At 40.5% G+C, this 15,189-nt stretch overlaps 1 protein-coding gene across 1 annotated transcript; it reads left to right on the top strand.

The window, feature by feature from the left end:
• The first annotated feature begins 1,566 nt into the window (after window positions 1–1,566).
• Window positions 1,567–13,710, top strand: LOC306922881 (arylsulfatase A-like). Its single transcript, XM_079500763.1, has 8 exons — window positions 1,567–1,824; window positions 9,362–9,602; window positions 9,825–10,043; window positions 10,797–10,966; window positions 11,877–12,001; window positions 12,679–12,806; window positions 12,907–13,009; window positions 13,113–13,710. Exons 1-8 carry the CDS (start codon window positions 1,592–1,594, stop codon window positions 13,400–13,402), a joined length of 1,509 nt encoding a protein of 502 aa, XP_079356889.1. The 5' UTR covers window positions 1,567–1,591; the 3' UTR covers window positions 13,403–13,710.
• The last annotated feature ends 1,479 nt before the right edge of the window (window positions 13,711–15,189 follow it).

The following is a 15,189-nucleotide window of genomic DNA, read 5'->3' as shown; positions in this document are numbered from 1 at the left end:
ATCTGGCGGAGTCAGGTTAACTCACACACACACCGTCAAGGACTGGGTTTGGGGACATTTGGGAGGAGTAGCTCTGATCCATAGCTCTAAATGCGCATTTAGAGCTATGGATCAGAGCTAGGGGAGGAGTAACTGTTTTGTATGTAGGCCTATTTATTTTCTGTAATATTTATCATTTTATTATGTTAGTAGTCGTAAAAAATAAAAGACGCTTTTACAATGAGTTAGACCTGTCATGACTATTTTGTTCACTATTGTGAGGTTTATTGTATATGACTAAGCAAGTTTCAACTGTGATTTACTCTGTAACGGTAGATGGTAATAACTCAATTTCTTTTTTATAATACAGTATACATTCAAGTCTATATTTTGATACATATCATGGGCACCAAGTCATATCAAAACAATGTCCTTGGATGTGTTTTTTATCAAAACTGTGTTTCTTCATAACAGGTTTTTGAGATACATGCATGAATAGACAAGGTACTGGTAAGACTATGTAAACATGGTATATATCAAAATGTGCGTTAGAATGTCTAATTTTACCCCAAAAAAGAATTGAGTTTATATGATGTTCCAATTTCAGAGCTATGGGGACTTTTAGCTGGATAGGTCAGATTGATCATGACTGACCATGCTATTTATAGATGGCAAAATATCTACAGTGGTACATGTGAGAAACTTTTTATTTTATTTTAATTGAACTAGACAACTCACCCTTTAAAATGAGATATTGCATGGCTATGTACGCCCAGCAGAAAAAAAGTTATTTAGAAAATAAAACTTCAACCGGGCATAACTTTTTTTGGTTGTCCTAGAAACGGAAAACAGTGTAAATGCAGGCTCTTTTAAATGGCTTCCAACACAAGAACTAAATATTTTATCAACTCAGTTCATTTTTTTCCTGGAAGCAGACAAGTCAAGCTTTCTCTGAAGGTCTTTCGTTGTCACACATTCACAACAGAGAATTTTCAATAAATCATTCAAAAACGCCATTCTGCCATAGAGAAGTCTACAAACTATATAGAAATCCTTGAAACTCTCAAAGAGTTAAGGCTATATTTACACCAGCTTTCTCCACTCTATATACTATATTCTAAAGCAGGGGTTCTCAACGTTTTTGGCTGGGGACCCCCAACAATGCTTTGGCCATGTTTCACGACCCCCTCCCCACCACCAATACAAATTGACCACTACAATAACCTTAGAGAAAATACATCATAAATAAATACCGAAACCAGATTCATTAAGGAAAGTGTATGCATGCACTGCATGTGTAGGCCTACTATATGTAAACTCTAAATTTCCATTTTCCAGCCATTCTGTTGCAAAAAATAAAATAAAAACCTTTTTTTGATAATTTGGGGACCCCCCCAAAATAATTTCGGGACCCCCATGTTGAGAACCCCTGTTCTAAAGTGCTGTAGGGTTAGTATACTCCAGAGCCGGAGGGCAGCATTGCACTAATGTGTACAGCCTGCCGAACAGGAAAGATAACATCGTCGCGTCAGTGTCACCAGACTTTCCACCTCGGAGGAAACCAAAAGAAGACAGTGCCATCTTCTCCCAAGCTCGACTTTTTGCAAATGAAATGCGACATAAAATGAATCAAATCACCTTTGCATTTTTAAGTGTGTTGCTTTTCTCCAGCTGCTTAGCGTCACCACCAAATTTTGTACTACTTTTCGCTGACGATTTGGGATTTGGAGATTTGGGCTGCTATGGACATCCGACTTCACTGACTCCCAATCTGGACCGCCTGGCAGCCGAGGGACTCCGTTTCACTGACTTCTACAGTACCTGTGCGGCCTGCAGCCCGTCCAGGTAGTGACCAAAGTCACCAAACTAGCCCAAACTCGTCAGAATCGAAAAAAACCTCTAGTCTAAATGTTTGGGCTATCACCAAACCATGGCAGTGACAATGCACTCAGTGCACTCATGACTGAATCAGAATTTATTGTCACGTCACTCACATCACAACAGTCACTACTAGCCTAAGATTTAGACTCTCGTAGATCGATTCTGACATTTTCAATCTACGAGATCTCGTAGATTAAAAATGTCAGAATCGATAAATACATCTATCTACGAGACGATCGTCTAAATATTAGGCTAATCACGACACCATTTTACAGATGTAAAATAGTGGCTGAAATATGTTTTTGTTAGACCTGTTACGGCCTATGGTTACGGCAGCGGAACAGGTCTAACAGGAATACACGGGTGCTGCCAGCCTGCCACACCATCGAAAGAGCTGCGCACGTTCTCGGCTGCCCGCAGTTTAAATTCCGAGTTTTTAGACAGCTGGTGGATGGAAATTAAGCTCCACCTCCGCGGAAGACTTGCGCGACGGCCAGATTCCAAGGACTGTCTAAAGAGGACGAGACGCGAAGACTGTACGGGCGACGCCATGTTGCTTATGGTGCTCCATGGAAGGAAAGAAACATGCGCAATGGGCTATATGCAGCCAACACTTCCGCGTTCAGCTTCCTTGGTCTCAACTGCGCATGTTTCTTTCCTTCCATGGAGCACCAATGGGAGATGGGCAAAATACATTGAAAATGTATTTTGTTACAAAATACAAATACTGGGTCACAGAATGTATTTAAATACAAAATACAAATACTGGTCTGAGAAATGTATTAATAAAATGTATTAATTAAAATGTATATAATAAGTAAATTCATAATTAATTGCCAAATATTAAATTAATGACCTGTCAGAATGTCTAATACAGGGGTAACCAACCAGGGGTTCGCGAGCTACCAGTAGCTCGCACGAGCCATTCAAGTAGATCCCGGTGTGAGCGGGTGTCAGACTGACAGGCAGTCCATCACTACCAATACACAGAATTGCATTTAGAATAGCTCGCAGTGATGGCCCCAGACATGTGGAGTTTGTTTGTTTGACTATTATGCACAACTTCCACAATCTCCACTTAGAAGCTTGTTCACCTATGATCAAAGTTACAGTAGCCCTTGCATGGAACTAGTTGTGACTAGTGCATTCCTTTAAATCCTGGCATGCTCTTTTTATCGTTATCTAATCACTCATCATGTACGTACATGTACATGATGGTTTTGACTCTTATCTTTCTGTTTCCATTGTTCCATTGTCATGCATGACATCACAGCTATGCAAGGTCTAAGACTGTCTCTAGGATGTCTCATCAAGATGTCACCAACTATCGATTCTACCGTACCAAACCAAATAGTTTCGGTTTGATAAGGTAGAACTGGTAGAACTTGATCTCCTCATGACCTCAAGCAACCCTGTCCTCTGAAAAGCAAGCAGTCTCTACAATAACCATATGACACGCACCCACTCACCTCTGCACCTAAATGGCCCTTTTCTCATGTTATGTAACATGCGATGGAAGCACTAACTGTACTGATGAGACCCAATTATTGAAACCTCAAATATGGAATAATCATGCCACAGTTAATGACCGTCTTATAGTCACCTGGTGGTCGTAAGGTTTTCTTTAACCCTGGCATCTCCATTTTGTTTGGGCATGTCATTATAGGCCAAGTGCCGTAAATTGACTTTTCTGTATTATTCTAGTATAATTTAAAAAATGTGCAGCACATTTAGTTTATTATGTATTCATGGTCAAATTATTGATCACACAAACAGGAAGGTAGGAGCGCACACCAGTAGTGGGGAGGTGCTGACCGCAGGAGATAACTATGACTGAGAAAGGAGAGAGGCCGCACAGCTCGTAGTCACGATGCAATCAAAATCTGTATTGATCACAAATGTTGTATGTCTGTGGCATGAGGAAGGGGGAGAGACCCCCACACCGCCACTTGCTGGTTCAAGAACTTTATTTTAAAGAGTCATAGCAACGTTTCGGCCTTTCGGCCTTCTTCAGGCATAGTTTGAGAATAGGCTGACATTCATTAAATACATTAAATAAAAACAGTAGGTTTAGACAACCAATCAAATTGTATATAGTAATCATTCATCAGATACACCGTCTCCACACCATAGCGCAAAACTTTCTTAAGCTGCGCACTTCTTAAGCTGCGCGCAGCTTAAATTCTGAGTTTTTAGACAGCTGGTGGATGGAAAAGAAGCTCCACCTCCGCGGACTTTTTGGGCGGAGGAGAGCGTTTCCGGGAATCTGGCCGTCGCGCAAGTATTCAGCGGAGGTGGAGCTTAATTTCCATCCACCGGCTGTCTAAAAACTCAAGCTTTAAGCTGCGCGCAGCCGAGAACGTGCACAGCTCTTTTGACCGTGTGGCAGCACCTATAGCAGCTGTGAAGAACCCAGTCATGTGACTTAAAGGTGCAGTACTTCTGTAGAACATTCCTAGTATATTATTGAAAGTCACCAATTACAACAATACAGGGAATAATATATAAGTCATGCCATAATACATAAGGAAATCAACATACAATTAAAGAAGTAAATAAATGTCAAAAAGGTCCATACTCAAACAAGAGTGGACATAAAGGATAAAAAAGAAGACACATGGTGCTTTTAGTACCCCACTGGACATGAAGTTCAAATCAATAATATAATTAATACATTTTATGGATTACAGCATAACATTTAATAATAGCTCATCATTCAACCCTTTCGGGTAGAGGGTTTGCAATGTGTGTATCCAGTAAGCCTCGCGTTGTTTTAGCAGGACATCATGGTTACCACCCCTGGCTGGTAGTTTGACTTGTTCTATACCAATAAAGCGAAAAGTGGAGATGTCATGTTTAAGATCATTGAAATTAATGGCAACAGGATATTCACGGTCATTTCTTCGAATAGAGCTCACTCATTCTCTGTTTTAACTGTCTAGTAGTTTTCCCAATATATGCTAAACCACAGGGACATTTGATCATGTATATCACATGGGTTGAGACACAAGTTATAATGCTGTTAATCTTGAACTTCTTTCCAGTATGGGGGTGATTAAAAGAGGACGTCTTGTGTGTATTACCACACTGGGCACAATGGCCACATGGATAATTGCCCTGTGGCCGAGGACTCAATAAGGTCTGTCTAAGTGAAACCTTAGGGGACTGAAAGTCAGAATGTACAAGTTGGTCTTTTACATTTTTTTACTCGTTTAAAAGAAAACAAGGGAGGGTACTTAAATAATGACAATAATTCAGGGTCAGAGACTCAGAGGTTAAAATGTGCCAGTGCTTTTTGAACATAGCCTTTATCTTACGAGAGTGAGGAGAATATGTGGTGACACATGTTACCGAAACCTTTTTTCTTTGTTTTTGTCAACAGTTCTGTATATATACTTGTGTCTCAACCCATGTGGTATACATGATCAAATGTCCCTGTGGTTTAGACAGTTCAAACAGAGAATGAGTGAACATAAGAGCTCTATTCGAAGAAATGACCGTGATTATCCTGTTGCCATTCATTTCAATGATCTTAAACATGACATCTCCACTTTTCGCTTTATTGGTATATATACTGTATATGTACTGTATGCATTTGTATGCATTTGTCATTTGAACATCTGTAAATGTGAATATTCATCGAACTGAGAAACAAAATATTGTGCTATATAAGCAATTAATTTCATGTCCTTTGCGTTTTGTTTTATTAAAAAAAGCCTCAACAAATAAGATAATAATAATAATATGTATATTTCTAATACATTTGTCTTAATATTTAGGCATTCATTATATAACTATCAGTTATTTATTCTTAAACTATAGTCTCTGGATGTGTGCACACATCGCAAAAAACAAGTGTTTTTTTTAACACATTTTAGTGGTAGATCATGGCTTACAATTGGGAATAAAATGGGCTCTTGGGCTTGAAAAGTTTGGTTACCACTGGTCTAATACATTGAAGGTTATTAAGAATGATACACTTTATATTTTAAGCAAATCAATGTGCTATAACTGTATCAAACAGGACCCACAAAGGAATGAATTGGCCATCTGATTCATCACTGTCACTCCTCTTTGACTTCTACCTCGAGAAAAATATAGAAAGAGATTGATTGATTGATTGATTAGGCCTACCACCAATTTACATTTAAACCAACAATAAAAAAACAAGATAAGTAAACAAGATACTAATGACTAAGATGAATAGATTATCAATTAAAGGAGCATTCAGTGATTTCCCCAGTAACAAGATGTGCACATGCACGCACTACAGTGGGGAGAAACGCAACAGGCTGTAACAGCACACACACCAAGCCCCGTTCAATCATGATTGGTGGAAGGCCCCTCTCTATCCTGATTGGATGAAGGCTGGGCCACCTAGCCAAAAACAAAACCTACGGTCTTTTGACCCCCCCCCCCCCCCCCCCCCCCCCCCAGGGAGGAACAGGGAGGACCTCTTATATGGTCAGCACACTCTATAGTAGGGAGGATTATCACAACAAAACAAAAGGAGTGATATTTGAATTAAGTGAAATCACTGAATATACCTTTAATTACCATTAATAATTTAACCTGAACAGCGGGATGTCACAACAAAAGGGCACTTCATTATAATAAAGGCTAAAAGGAACAGTGAGGCTACTAAGGATAAATGAAAGCTGATTTACTATAAACTCATAAAAGTGGTGACTCATCTAAAATGTAAATGGTCTAGTTTAAAGTATGAATCACCATTTAAGAGTTCAAAGAGGGCATGGACAGGTTTTATATTGAACTGCTGTTTAAAACAAACAGCAGTTGTGCCACTAGGTGGCAACTGTTAATTTTTAATGAGATTAATTGCAGTCAGGTGTGTTTTTTGTGACTGATCCAGCCAAACAAAACACCAAAAATAGAATTATACACCCACACTGTGTTGAAATAGTACTGCACCTGCACATTTAGGCTCTACACAGTAGAACAAACATATTTATTATAACATGTTGGTTGTTTGGTGTGCCCTGTTCTGTTCAGTTCCATGTGTCCACATGTTCTGCTTGTCCACAAAGTCAGACATGTCCAGCTCTAAAGCCTCCCTCCACCTTCCACTACTTTACTAATATTTAAATATGTCCTGTTGTAAGCTTGCCTTAGCTTGCAATATCCAATAATCATGTTTAGATTAATACACCTTTTATCTCTGGGGAACAAGTAATCATTTAGTTGCAACTTGGAGATGTGAGGTAAAGTCTCAACTCAAGGCCCGTCCTACTCTGCCTCTCATTTGTGGTTCAATGAGTGTAAGCCAATTCAGAAGTGACATCACACATTGTGTTGTGTTGTGTGTGGGCCTAAGCACACTTTAGATTCCATGCGCGGACAGAAGAAGCTGTATTTTACGTCATTTCCGAGTTTTTAGACAGCTGGTGGATGGAAAAGAAGCTCCACCCCCTCGGCTGACTGCCGCGGAGGAGAGCATTTCCGGGAATCTGTCAGTCGAGGCAGTCAGCCGCGGGGGTGGAGCTTCTTTTCCATCCATCAGCTGTCTAAAACTCCGAAAAGACGTCGTCAGTCAGCTTCCTTTGGCCGCGCCTGTCGGCTCAAATGTGCCCACGGTGTGTGTGGGTGCATGTGTTTTGCCCCTACAGTTTAAACCTGAGGCTGTGTAAAATTACATTCAAAAGTATTTTATGTATTTGAAATACAGAAAATACTAGATCTGAAAGTATTTAGATACAAAATACATCTCATTTCTTCCATCCCAGCAAAATACAAATTACAAAATACAAAAAAGTATTTCAAATACGTATTTCAAATACATGTATTTCAAATACTGCCCATCTCCACCATAAGCAACATGGCGTCGCCCGTACGGTCTTCGCGTCTCGTCCTCTTTAGACAGTCCTTGCCAGATTCCCGGAAACGCTCTCCTCCGCGCAAAAAGTCAGCGGAAGTGGAGCTTCTTTTCCATCCACCAGCTGTCTAAAAACTCGGAATTTAAGATGCGCAGAGTTTAAGAAGTGCGTGGCTGTCGACCGTTTTGCGCTTATGTGTGGAAAGGGCTATACAAAGTCCAAAGCAATGGATATAGGCACTATGCGGAAATGCTTCTTGTTGAACTGCTGCTGTTGAACTCATGTTGAACTGATCAGATCATGTGCACAGATCAGAATGTAAAACATCAGATGTGAGGGAATAAAGAGCAGGACTCTTACACTTTACACCGGTGTTATCTTTCAGATGGACAGTTCAAATAATTATTGCTCAACCAATTATTCAACCTATTGATTTTCTCCACATAATTGTAAAAGCCAAGATGTATGTATTTGGTATAGCTCTGGTCCATAACTCTAATGCGTTGCAACTTGCGACGCATTAGAGCTATGGACCAGAGCTATATTTGGCATTATGGCATAATACAAAATGTCAGTATATATATATATATATATATATATATATATATATATATATAGTTCGGAAAGAGGCAATTCTCCTGATAGTCCAGGGGCCACAGGCCCAAAAACAACAAGTTTAACTTGTCATGCCGTACTTTGTATTTGTGTTTTTGAGGGGCATAATAAACATGAGTTAGACTTTAATATATTAGCGCCCCTCACTTGGGCTAAAAAACGGCCATAGCCGTCATCACAAATGTGATGAGGTCAGCACATTTGGCCAAGTGGCCATGGCCGGATTTAGTCCAAGGAGTGTTTTTTGTGGAAAACGAATGCCTGGAATGGATTCAGAATCATGAAAATGTCGCATGCTACTTAAAACATAATGAAATTTGGAAAATGTTGCCTTATATAGGTTGTCTATTGTGTGGTTGTGGTATACAAAAATGTCCATAACTTTTTTTTCGCAATGTTCCGGCAGAGCAGGCCTCTTATTCTGTGGACCTTAATGACCAAATTAATAAAAAGTACGGCATGACATCACAGGTCCTCTCAAAATGTGGGTGACTGGCTCCCCGGCTATGACTGCTGGTATGGAAAAGGGGCAGTTGTTGCATTTCTTTCACCATAGTATTCTGCATTCGTGACTGGAGAGTGCAGTTTTTTTTACAGACAGGTAAAAGGGCAGGCCCCCTTTGATGTCTATGTGTGTACGTGCCTGGCTAATTACTCAATTGTAATGAATTTATAGAGTCCATGCAAATTACTTCAGACTCCAAATAAAGGGGTTCAACCACGCCTCAAGCCAAGCATCTCAGACAGTTAAAGCCTTTTTGAGCGCTAGTACTGGTGCTAACCACTCCAAGGTCTGTCTGTTTGGAGTATGTTTGTAGTACGACCTATTGACCCCGGCCTGCAGATGGGGTCGCATTCGGGTCACACACTGTTGAGCAGCCGGGCCATTCACACTGAGCAGCTAATTGGCTAATTGGGGACGTTGCATAAATTGCGGATACACACACACACACACACACACACACACACACACACAGTCTGCACTAGTGCACAATACATATTTGACCTGACGAAAATATTACTATAAATCAAGCTTGCATGTTGCCTTTCAGGGCGTCTTTGTTGACAGGGCGCTATCATACCCGTTCGGGTATCTACCCAGGAGTGTTTTACCCAGATTCTATTGGGGGTCTGCCACTGAATGAGACCACAATCGCGGAGATGTTGAAGCCTCTTGGCTATGCCACGGCTGCCGTGGGGAAGTGGCATCTGGGCTATGGGGCTAATGGCACGTACCTGCCTACCCGTCAGGGCTTTGACCAGTACCTTGGGATCCCCTACTCTCATGATCAGGTCAGTGTCATTAACCTTTTTTCCACTGTGTAACATAATTATTGCCGCATTTGGAAAACAATAAATGAACTAAACAACCCTATCACAGCATGATACATAGAACAAAGGTAAAATAAGTCTGAGGTTTGTAAAGTGTGGTCGGTAATTAAAGACCTTTGTCATGCAATTCTGGGAAAGTATATTTTCTTTCTTTTAATTATTTCCCCCATACTCCTTCCTCAGGGACCCTGTCATAACCTGACTTGTTTCCCCCCTGATGTTAAGTGTTTTGGATTCTGTAACAAAGACACAGTGGCCGTCCCACTGATGCACAACAAGTCCATCACGCAGCAGCCAGTCCACTTCCTGGACCTGGAGAGGGCTTACAGTGACTTTGCTACGGCCTTCATCGCTGCTTCAGCCCAGAAGAAGCAACCCTTCTTCCTCTATTATCCTAACCATGTAAGCATCAGGGGCAAACTGAAGCCTCATTTAAACACTACCAAGTTGTCACTTCTCACCCAAGAGAACTGTCTGATCTACAAGCTCACAATGTTGTTAGTAGGGCTGGTGAAATGACTTCAAACCTTTTCTGTGATCAAACTTTTCTTTTAATATAGTGAAAATAGCCGATCTACAAGCTCACAACGTGTTGCATCAAGATTGGATATTTTTGCATGCTGCCATTGTACAATAAATTATAATAGTGGTTTAGTTGTTAATCAGACAATTTAGTCTATTATAAAAAAAATCGATTCACATTTTTTGTGTAGATGCCTTAATATATAAACATTTTATTTATTACAAAAACCTTGCTTCTCGATTATTCGGTTATTGGTTCTAAATTTCGGTTTAGATATATTTCTGCGTAATTGCCCGGTCCTGTACTTAGACTGAATGTACAGTACACTCGTACTTTGCAAGTAATTTGTTTGTTCCTTTACACAAAGTATTGAAATCTCATGATCTCCTTCCTTAAAGAGAGTTTCACTAGTCTTGACTTGTTTACACAATCACTTCCTCAGTCATGGAAGAGATTGTGCTTAGAAATCCTACGATGAGATCCAAATAGCTTTATGCTGGATATACCTGATCATTCAGTTTCAGCTGGAGCTGGTGGCCTTGATATTTTGTGTAATGAATGTATTTAAATTTTTTGTTTTTTCAGTTTCATATACCAATTGACATTTTAAACTTTCTTCCAACCTCGTCCAGCACACACACTACCCCCAGTATGCAGGTCCAGAGACGGCATATCAGTCTCTGAGGGGCCCCTATGGAGATGCTCTGATGGAGTTTGACAGTACTGTGGGAAACATCCTTTCCACCCTGGAGAAAACGGGGCAGATTAACAACACTCTGGTTTTCTTTACCTCTGATAATGGGTGGGTTGGTGCCTCTGTTCTAAATCGGTACTCTCTTCTGATTGGCTGAAATTGACAACCCACCTGAACATTTATTTTTGAGGGGCGCTATCCCCTCCTATGTCCAGCTGTTAGTGTGCGTGTAAACACAAACATTACAATTGATAATGAATGCCCAGTTTTACATCATTGTCCCAACACAAACATGAAATGCCATTGATAATGAATGCCCAGTTTTACGTCATTGTCCTAACACAAACATTAAATGCCATTGATAATGAATGGCCAGTTTTGAGTGTTTGTGTAAAAACAAACATTGCGTAAACACAAACATTGCGTAAACACAAACATTGAAGACGAAGGTGAAGACGCAAATTCTGATTGGCCGGAATGAGAATGTGTGAATTATGATGATGTACGATGATAAAAGCCCCTCACTTCACACAGGAGTGATATTTGAGGGGCGCTACCTCCTCCTATATAGAGCTTTTGTCCACACACGTCTCATATTTGCCATTGACAATGAAAGGAGAAATTAGGTCAAATGTCTAGCAAATCGGCTAACCAATCACATAAATTCAGTTGTTCATGAGATGATGTATGATGATGTATAATGATAAGAGCGCCCCTCACTTCACACAGGTGTGATTTTCTTTTGTTTATTGGCAACGGGGAAAGCCCTGTTACTGATCAAACACTATAGCAATGATTACAATCACAATATAGTCATTTTAAACAGAATATACCTACCTTTAAAAGAGCAGACATTTTAACCTGCCTTCACAAGTTCACATCTATGTTTATCCTCTTTTCAAAGGTGAAGGCATCTTCTGTCTATGGCGGGTAATACATACTATTTATGGCACTTTAGTGATCTGCCATATTATTGCCCTGTTATGAAATTACATGTTATTCCTATCTTTGTGTCCAGGCCTGAACTGTGGCGTATGTCCCGTGGAGGGAACGCTGGTCCTCTAAAATGTGGGAAGGCCACCACCTATGAGGGCGGCGTACGAGAGCCAGGCATCGCCTTCTGGCCCGGGACGATCACACCAGGTATCTGTGACTTCTTTTAGCTACAGACAGTAGTACACTGTGATTGAACTGGGTATTATCAACAGCCACTGAAGTTTAGGTCCACTGTATTGTGGAGCATCACCCAACCTAGGTTTTCACAATGCATGTACCTGTACATCTGTGGGACAATATTATAAACATCTTGAATCTTGAGGTTATCAGTGAAGAACACAGTCCAAAATGGATAAAGTATCTCATAAAAAAAGGAGAGTTCACTACTTCATCCGAGTGCAGTTTGATTCACAAAGCAAGGTTTGGTTAATGTAGCCTGGCTAATAAGCCAGATCGAATCAGCCGTTGGCAAAAATAAATGTGCCTGCCAGTCTGGCTTATTAGCCAGGCTATGGTTAATGCAGTTCGACCCGAACACTCATACTGTAGTTGAATTCTGATCTTCTGTGGCCTTGCATCATAATAGTACCTGTATCTGCAGTTAACAAATGCACTGGCATTTTCCAATGCCTGTTGTTTAGTTTAAATCTAGCTTCCCAATATTTGGGCATTATAGGTGAAAAAACTAAAATGCACTGTGAGCTTGTAGATTGGCTATTTCTGCTGCATGACACAGTCATACTACAAATAGGGATTAAATGGTTAGGCTGCATTTCTTTCTCATCTAAATTGGGTTTGTGTCTACTTTTTCATGCATCCTTCAGGGGTGACCCATGAGCTGGCCAGCACCCTGGATATCCTGCCCACTTTTGCAGGATTGGCAGGAGCCAAACTGCCCCAAGTACAGCTTGATGGGGTGGATATGACAGATATCCTAGTCAAACATGGAATGGTACTATAGAGGCATCACACTATAGAGGCATCACATATTAACTAAACACAGTTTAGTTAATATCCAACTAATCAGTTAATTTACTTGCATGTCTTTCTAGAGTAAGAGGGAGTTCATGATGTTCTACCCCATGAATCCCAGTGAAAAATTTGGCATGTTCGCTCTCAGGTTCTGGAATTACAAGGTGCACTTCTTCACATGTGGTATGTAGTATTTCCTAATCCTATGTCTAAGAGTAAATATTTTGACCATGTCAAGTCATAAGGCAGGAGGTTGTTTGACACATTTTTGCTCATCGTACTATAGGAAGCATCAAAAGCAGTACAACCCCAGACAGAGACTGTGACGCTCCCCTCAAGGCTCACTACCCCCCACTTATTTTTGACCTGGACTCAGACCCTTCTGAGAACTACCCTCTCTCCTTGGTGGGCCGACCAGACCTCCAGTCCTTACTGGCCAAGATCCTGAAGGTTAAGGCTCAGTTTGAGGCCTCCATGGTGTTTGGAGAGAGCCAAATACGGAGAGGGGCCGACCCTGCATTGGTGCCCTGCTGCAACCCTCAGTGTAGCCCCAAACCCAGCTGCTGTCAGTGTTAATGAGGCAAAGTGACAAAAACTGCAGATCATACTGTAACTAAAAGGGAACGTAGCAAAGGACACTGCACTGATGCCACTCAAACAAACAAAAGTATCTGAGTTAAATGACAAAATGTTATGACATGATCAACATTACATAATGTTGTGATGATGTCTACTCTTGACTAATGTAGAATTATGTCTAATGCTGCGTTGGCACTGGCCGATACAAAAGATATAAAGATACAAAGCTATACAGCATATTTGTAACCTTCTATCTTTGTAGCTGAAGTTGAAACTAGCTCAACTTTGTTTTTAGCTTTGTAGCAGCTACAGTGGATGTATCTTTGTATCTTCATGTGATTGGCACTGGCTTCCATTGTGAAGAGGATGTCTAACTTCGGTTAATTAAATGTATTTTCTAAAGTTAACATTGAGAATTACATTTAATTGAATATACATTTAATATTCCTGGTTTTACCTGAATAGTGTACAATATAAATTCTTTCCATCCTTTTTGTCCTTGTGTTTTACTATCTGATACTGTGGTCCATTTGGACTGACAGAACAATCTTCAAGCACTCCAATTAAATCACACATCAATATACTTGACAATCATATAAAGTTCAGTGTTGAAGTAATTTCAATGTCCCAACAATGAACAACACTGATAAATGAAACATCTTTGGACATCAAGCATATATCTTATTCATAAGACCAAACCCATGACAAGGCAGATAGATTTTTGAACATTACAAGTCCTTGATTTGGACAAGTTGATCTCATTGGCCTAAAGCAGGATAATATTATTTGGGCAGTATGGTCTCTTGTGACTTTTTGTTTTCTCCCAGAGCTCAAATTAGCTAAGAGAGGCCCTACGAGTGTGCTGTTTGTGTGTGGAACGGACTTCTAAATGTTCTTTCTTGCCCAGGCCCCCTCTCTGGCCCTTTCTTTCTTCCCTTTCTTTGTTTAATTAGAAAATTACACAATGGGAACAATGCACAAAAACAATTGTCACCCACTTTTTTACTTAAACTGTGATGTGACAATAAAGATGATTCTGATTCTGACTGATGACTGGATGAGTCCATTCTGACTTGATCTGGTCGATTCCCAAGCTCGGCTGCAGCTCACCGCTCAATGGCTGCGTCTCACCGCTCCAAGAGATGGGTCAAATACGGAGAACAAATTTCACTGCGGTGACGTGTGTGTGACAAATCGTACGACTTTGACTTTGATTATGTGTTCTATTTTACAGGATAGAGAGGATGGGCTGCCAAGTTGGTTTTGTGTGTGGGTATCTGGGCACTCTGAGGTCGAAGGCAATGAAATGGCGTGGCCAAAAAAGCTTTAAAAAAGGTATAGGTACAAAAGGTTCAACTAGGAAAATGTGAGTGTTTTAGCATGTGCAGGGAACAACTAGACTAGAGATCCAGTGGTAAAAAAAGAGTGGGAAAGAGAAGGAGAAGAGGAAAGGGACAGGCTGTATTTTACTGTACAGCCATCTATATAGACATATATACCGAATACCGGTATAAAAGAAAATGCACAATGGACTCTGGGAGAAGGGATGACATTGTTCTAACCAGGCTGAGACTGGGACTACCGGTATGTGGTCTAGCCAGCTGCTTAAAACATCCAGCCGGACTGTCAGTCAGTGTGGACAGATGGAGACAGTTAAACATGTCTTGTTCTCATGTGAGAACTGCAAAAATGAGAGGTGGCAGATGTTTGAGGAATTGGCAGGTCAAGGTCTCAAAGTAGTCTCTTTTAAGGCTATATTTACACCAGCTTTCTCCACTCTATAT

Source organism: Electrona antarctica (assembly GCF_951216825.1).
Source record: "Electrona antarctica genome assembly, chromosome: 5".
NCBI classification, from domain to species: domain Eukaryota; kingdom Metazoa; phylum Chordata; class Actinopteri; order Myctophiformes; family Myctophidae; genus Electrona; species Electrona antarctica.
This window is presented reverse-complemented; position numbering and strand designations above follow the sequence as displayed.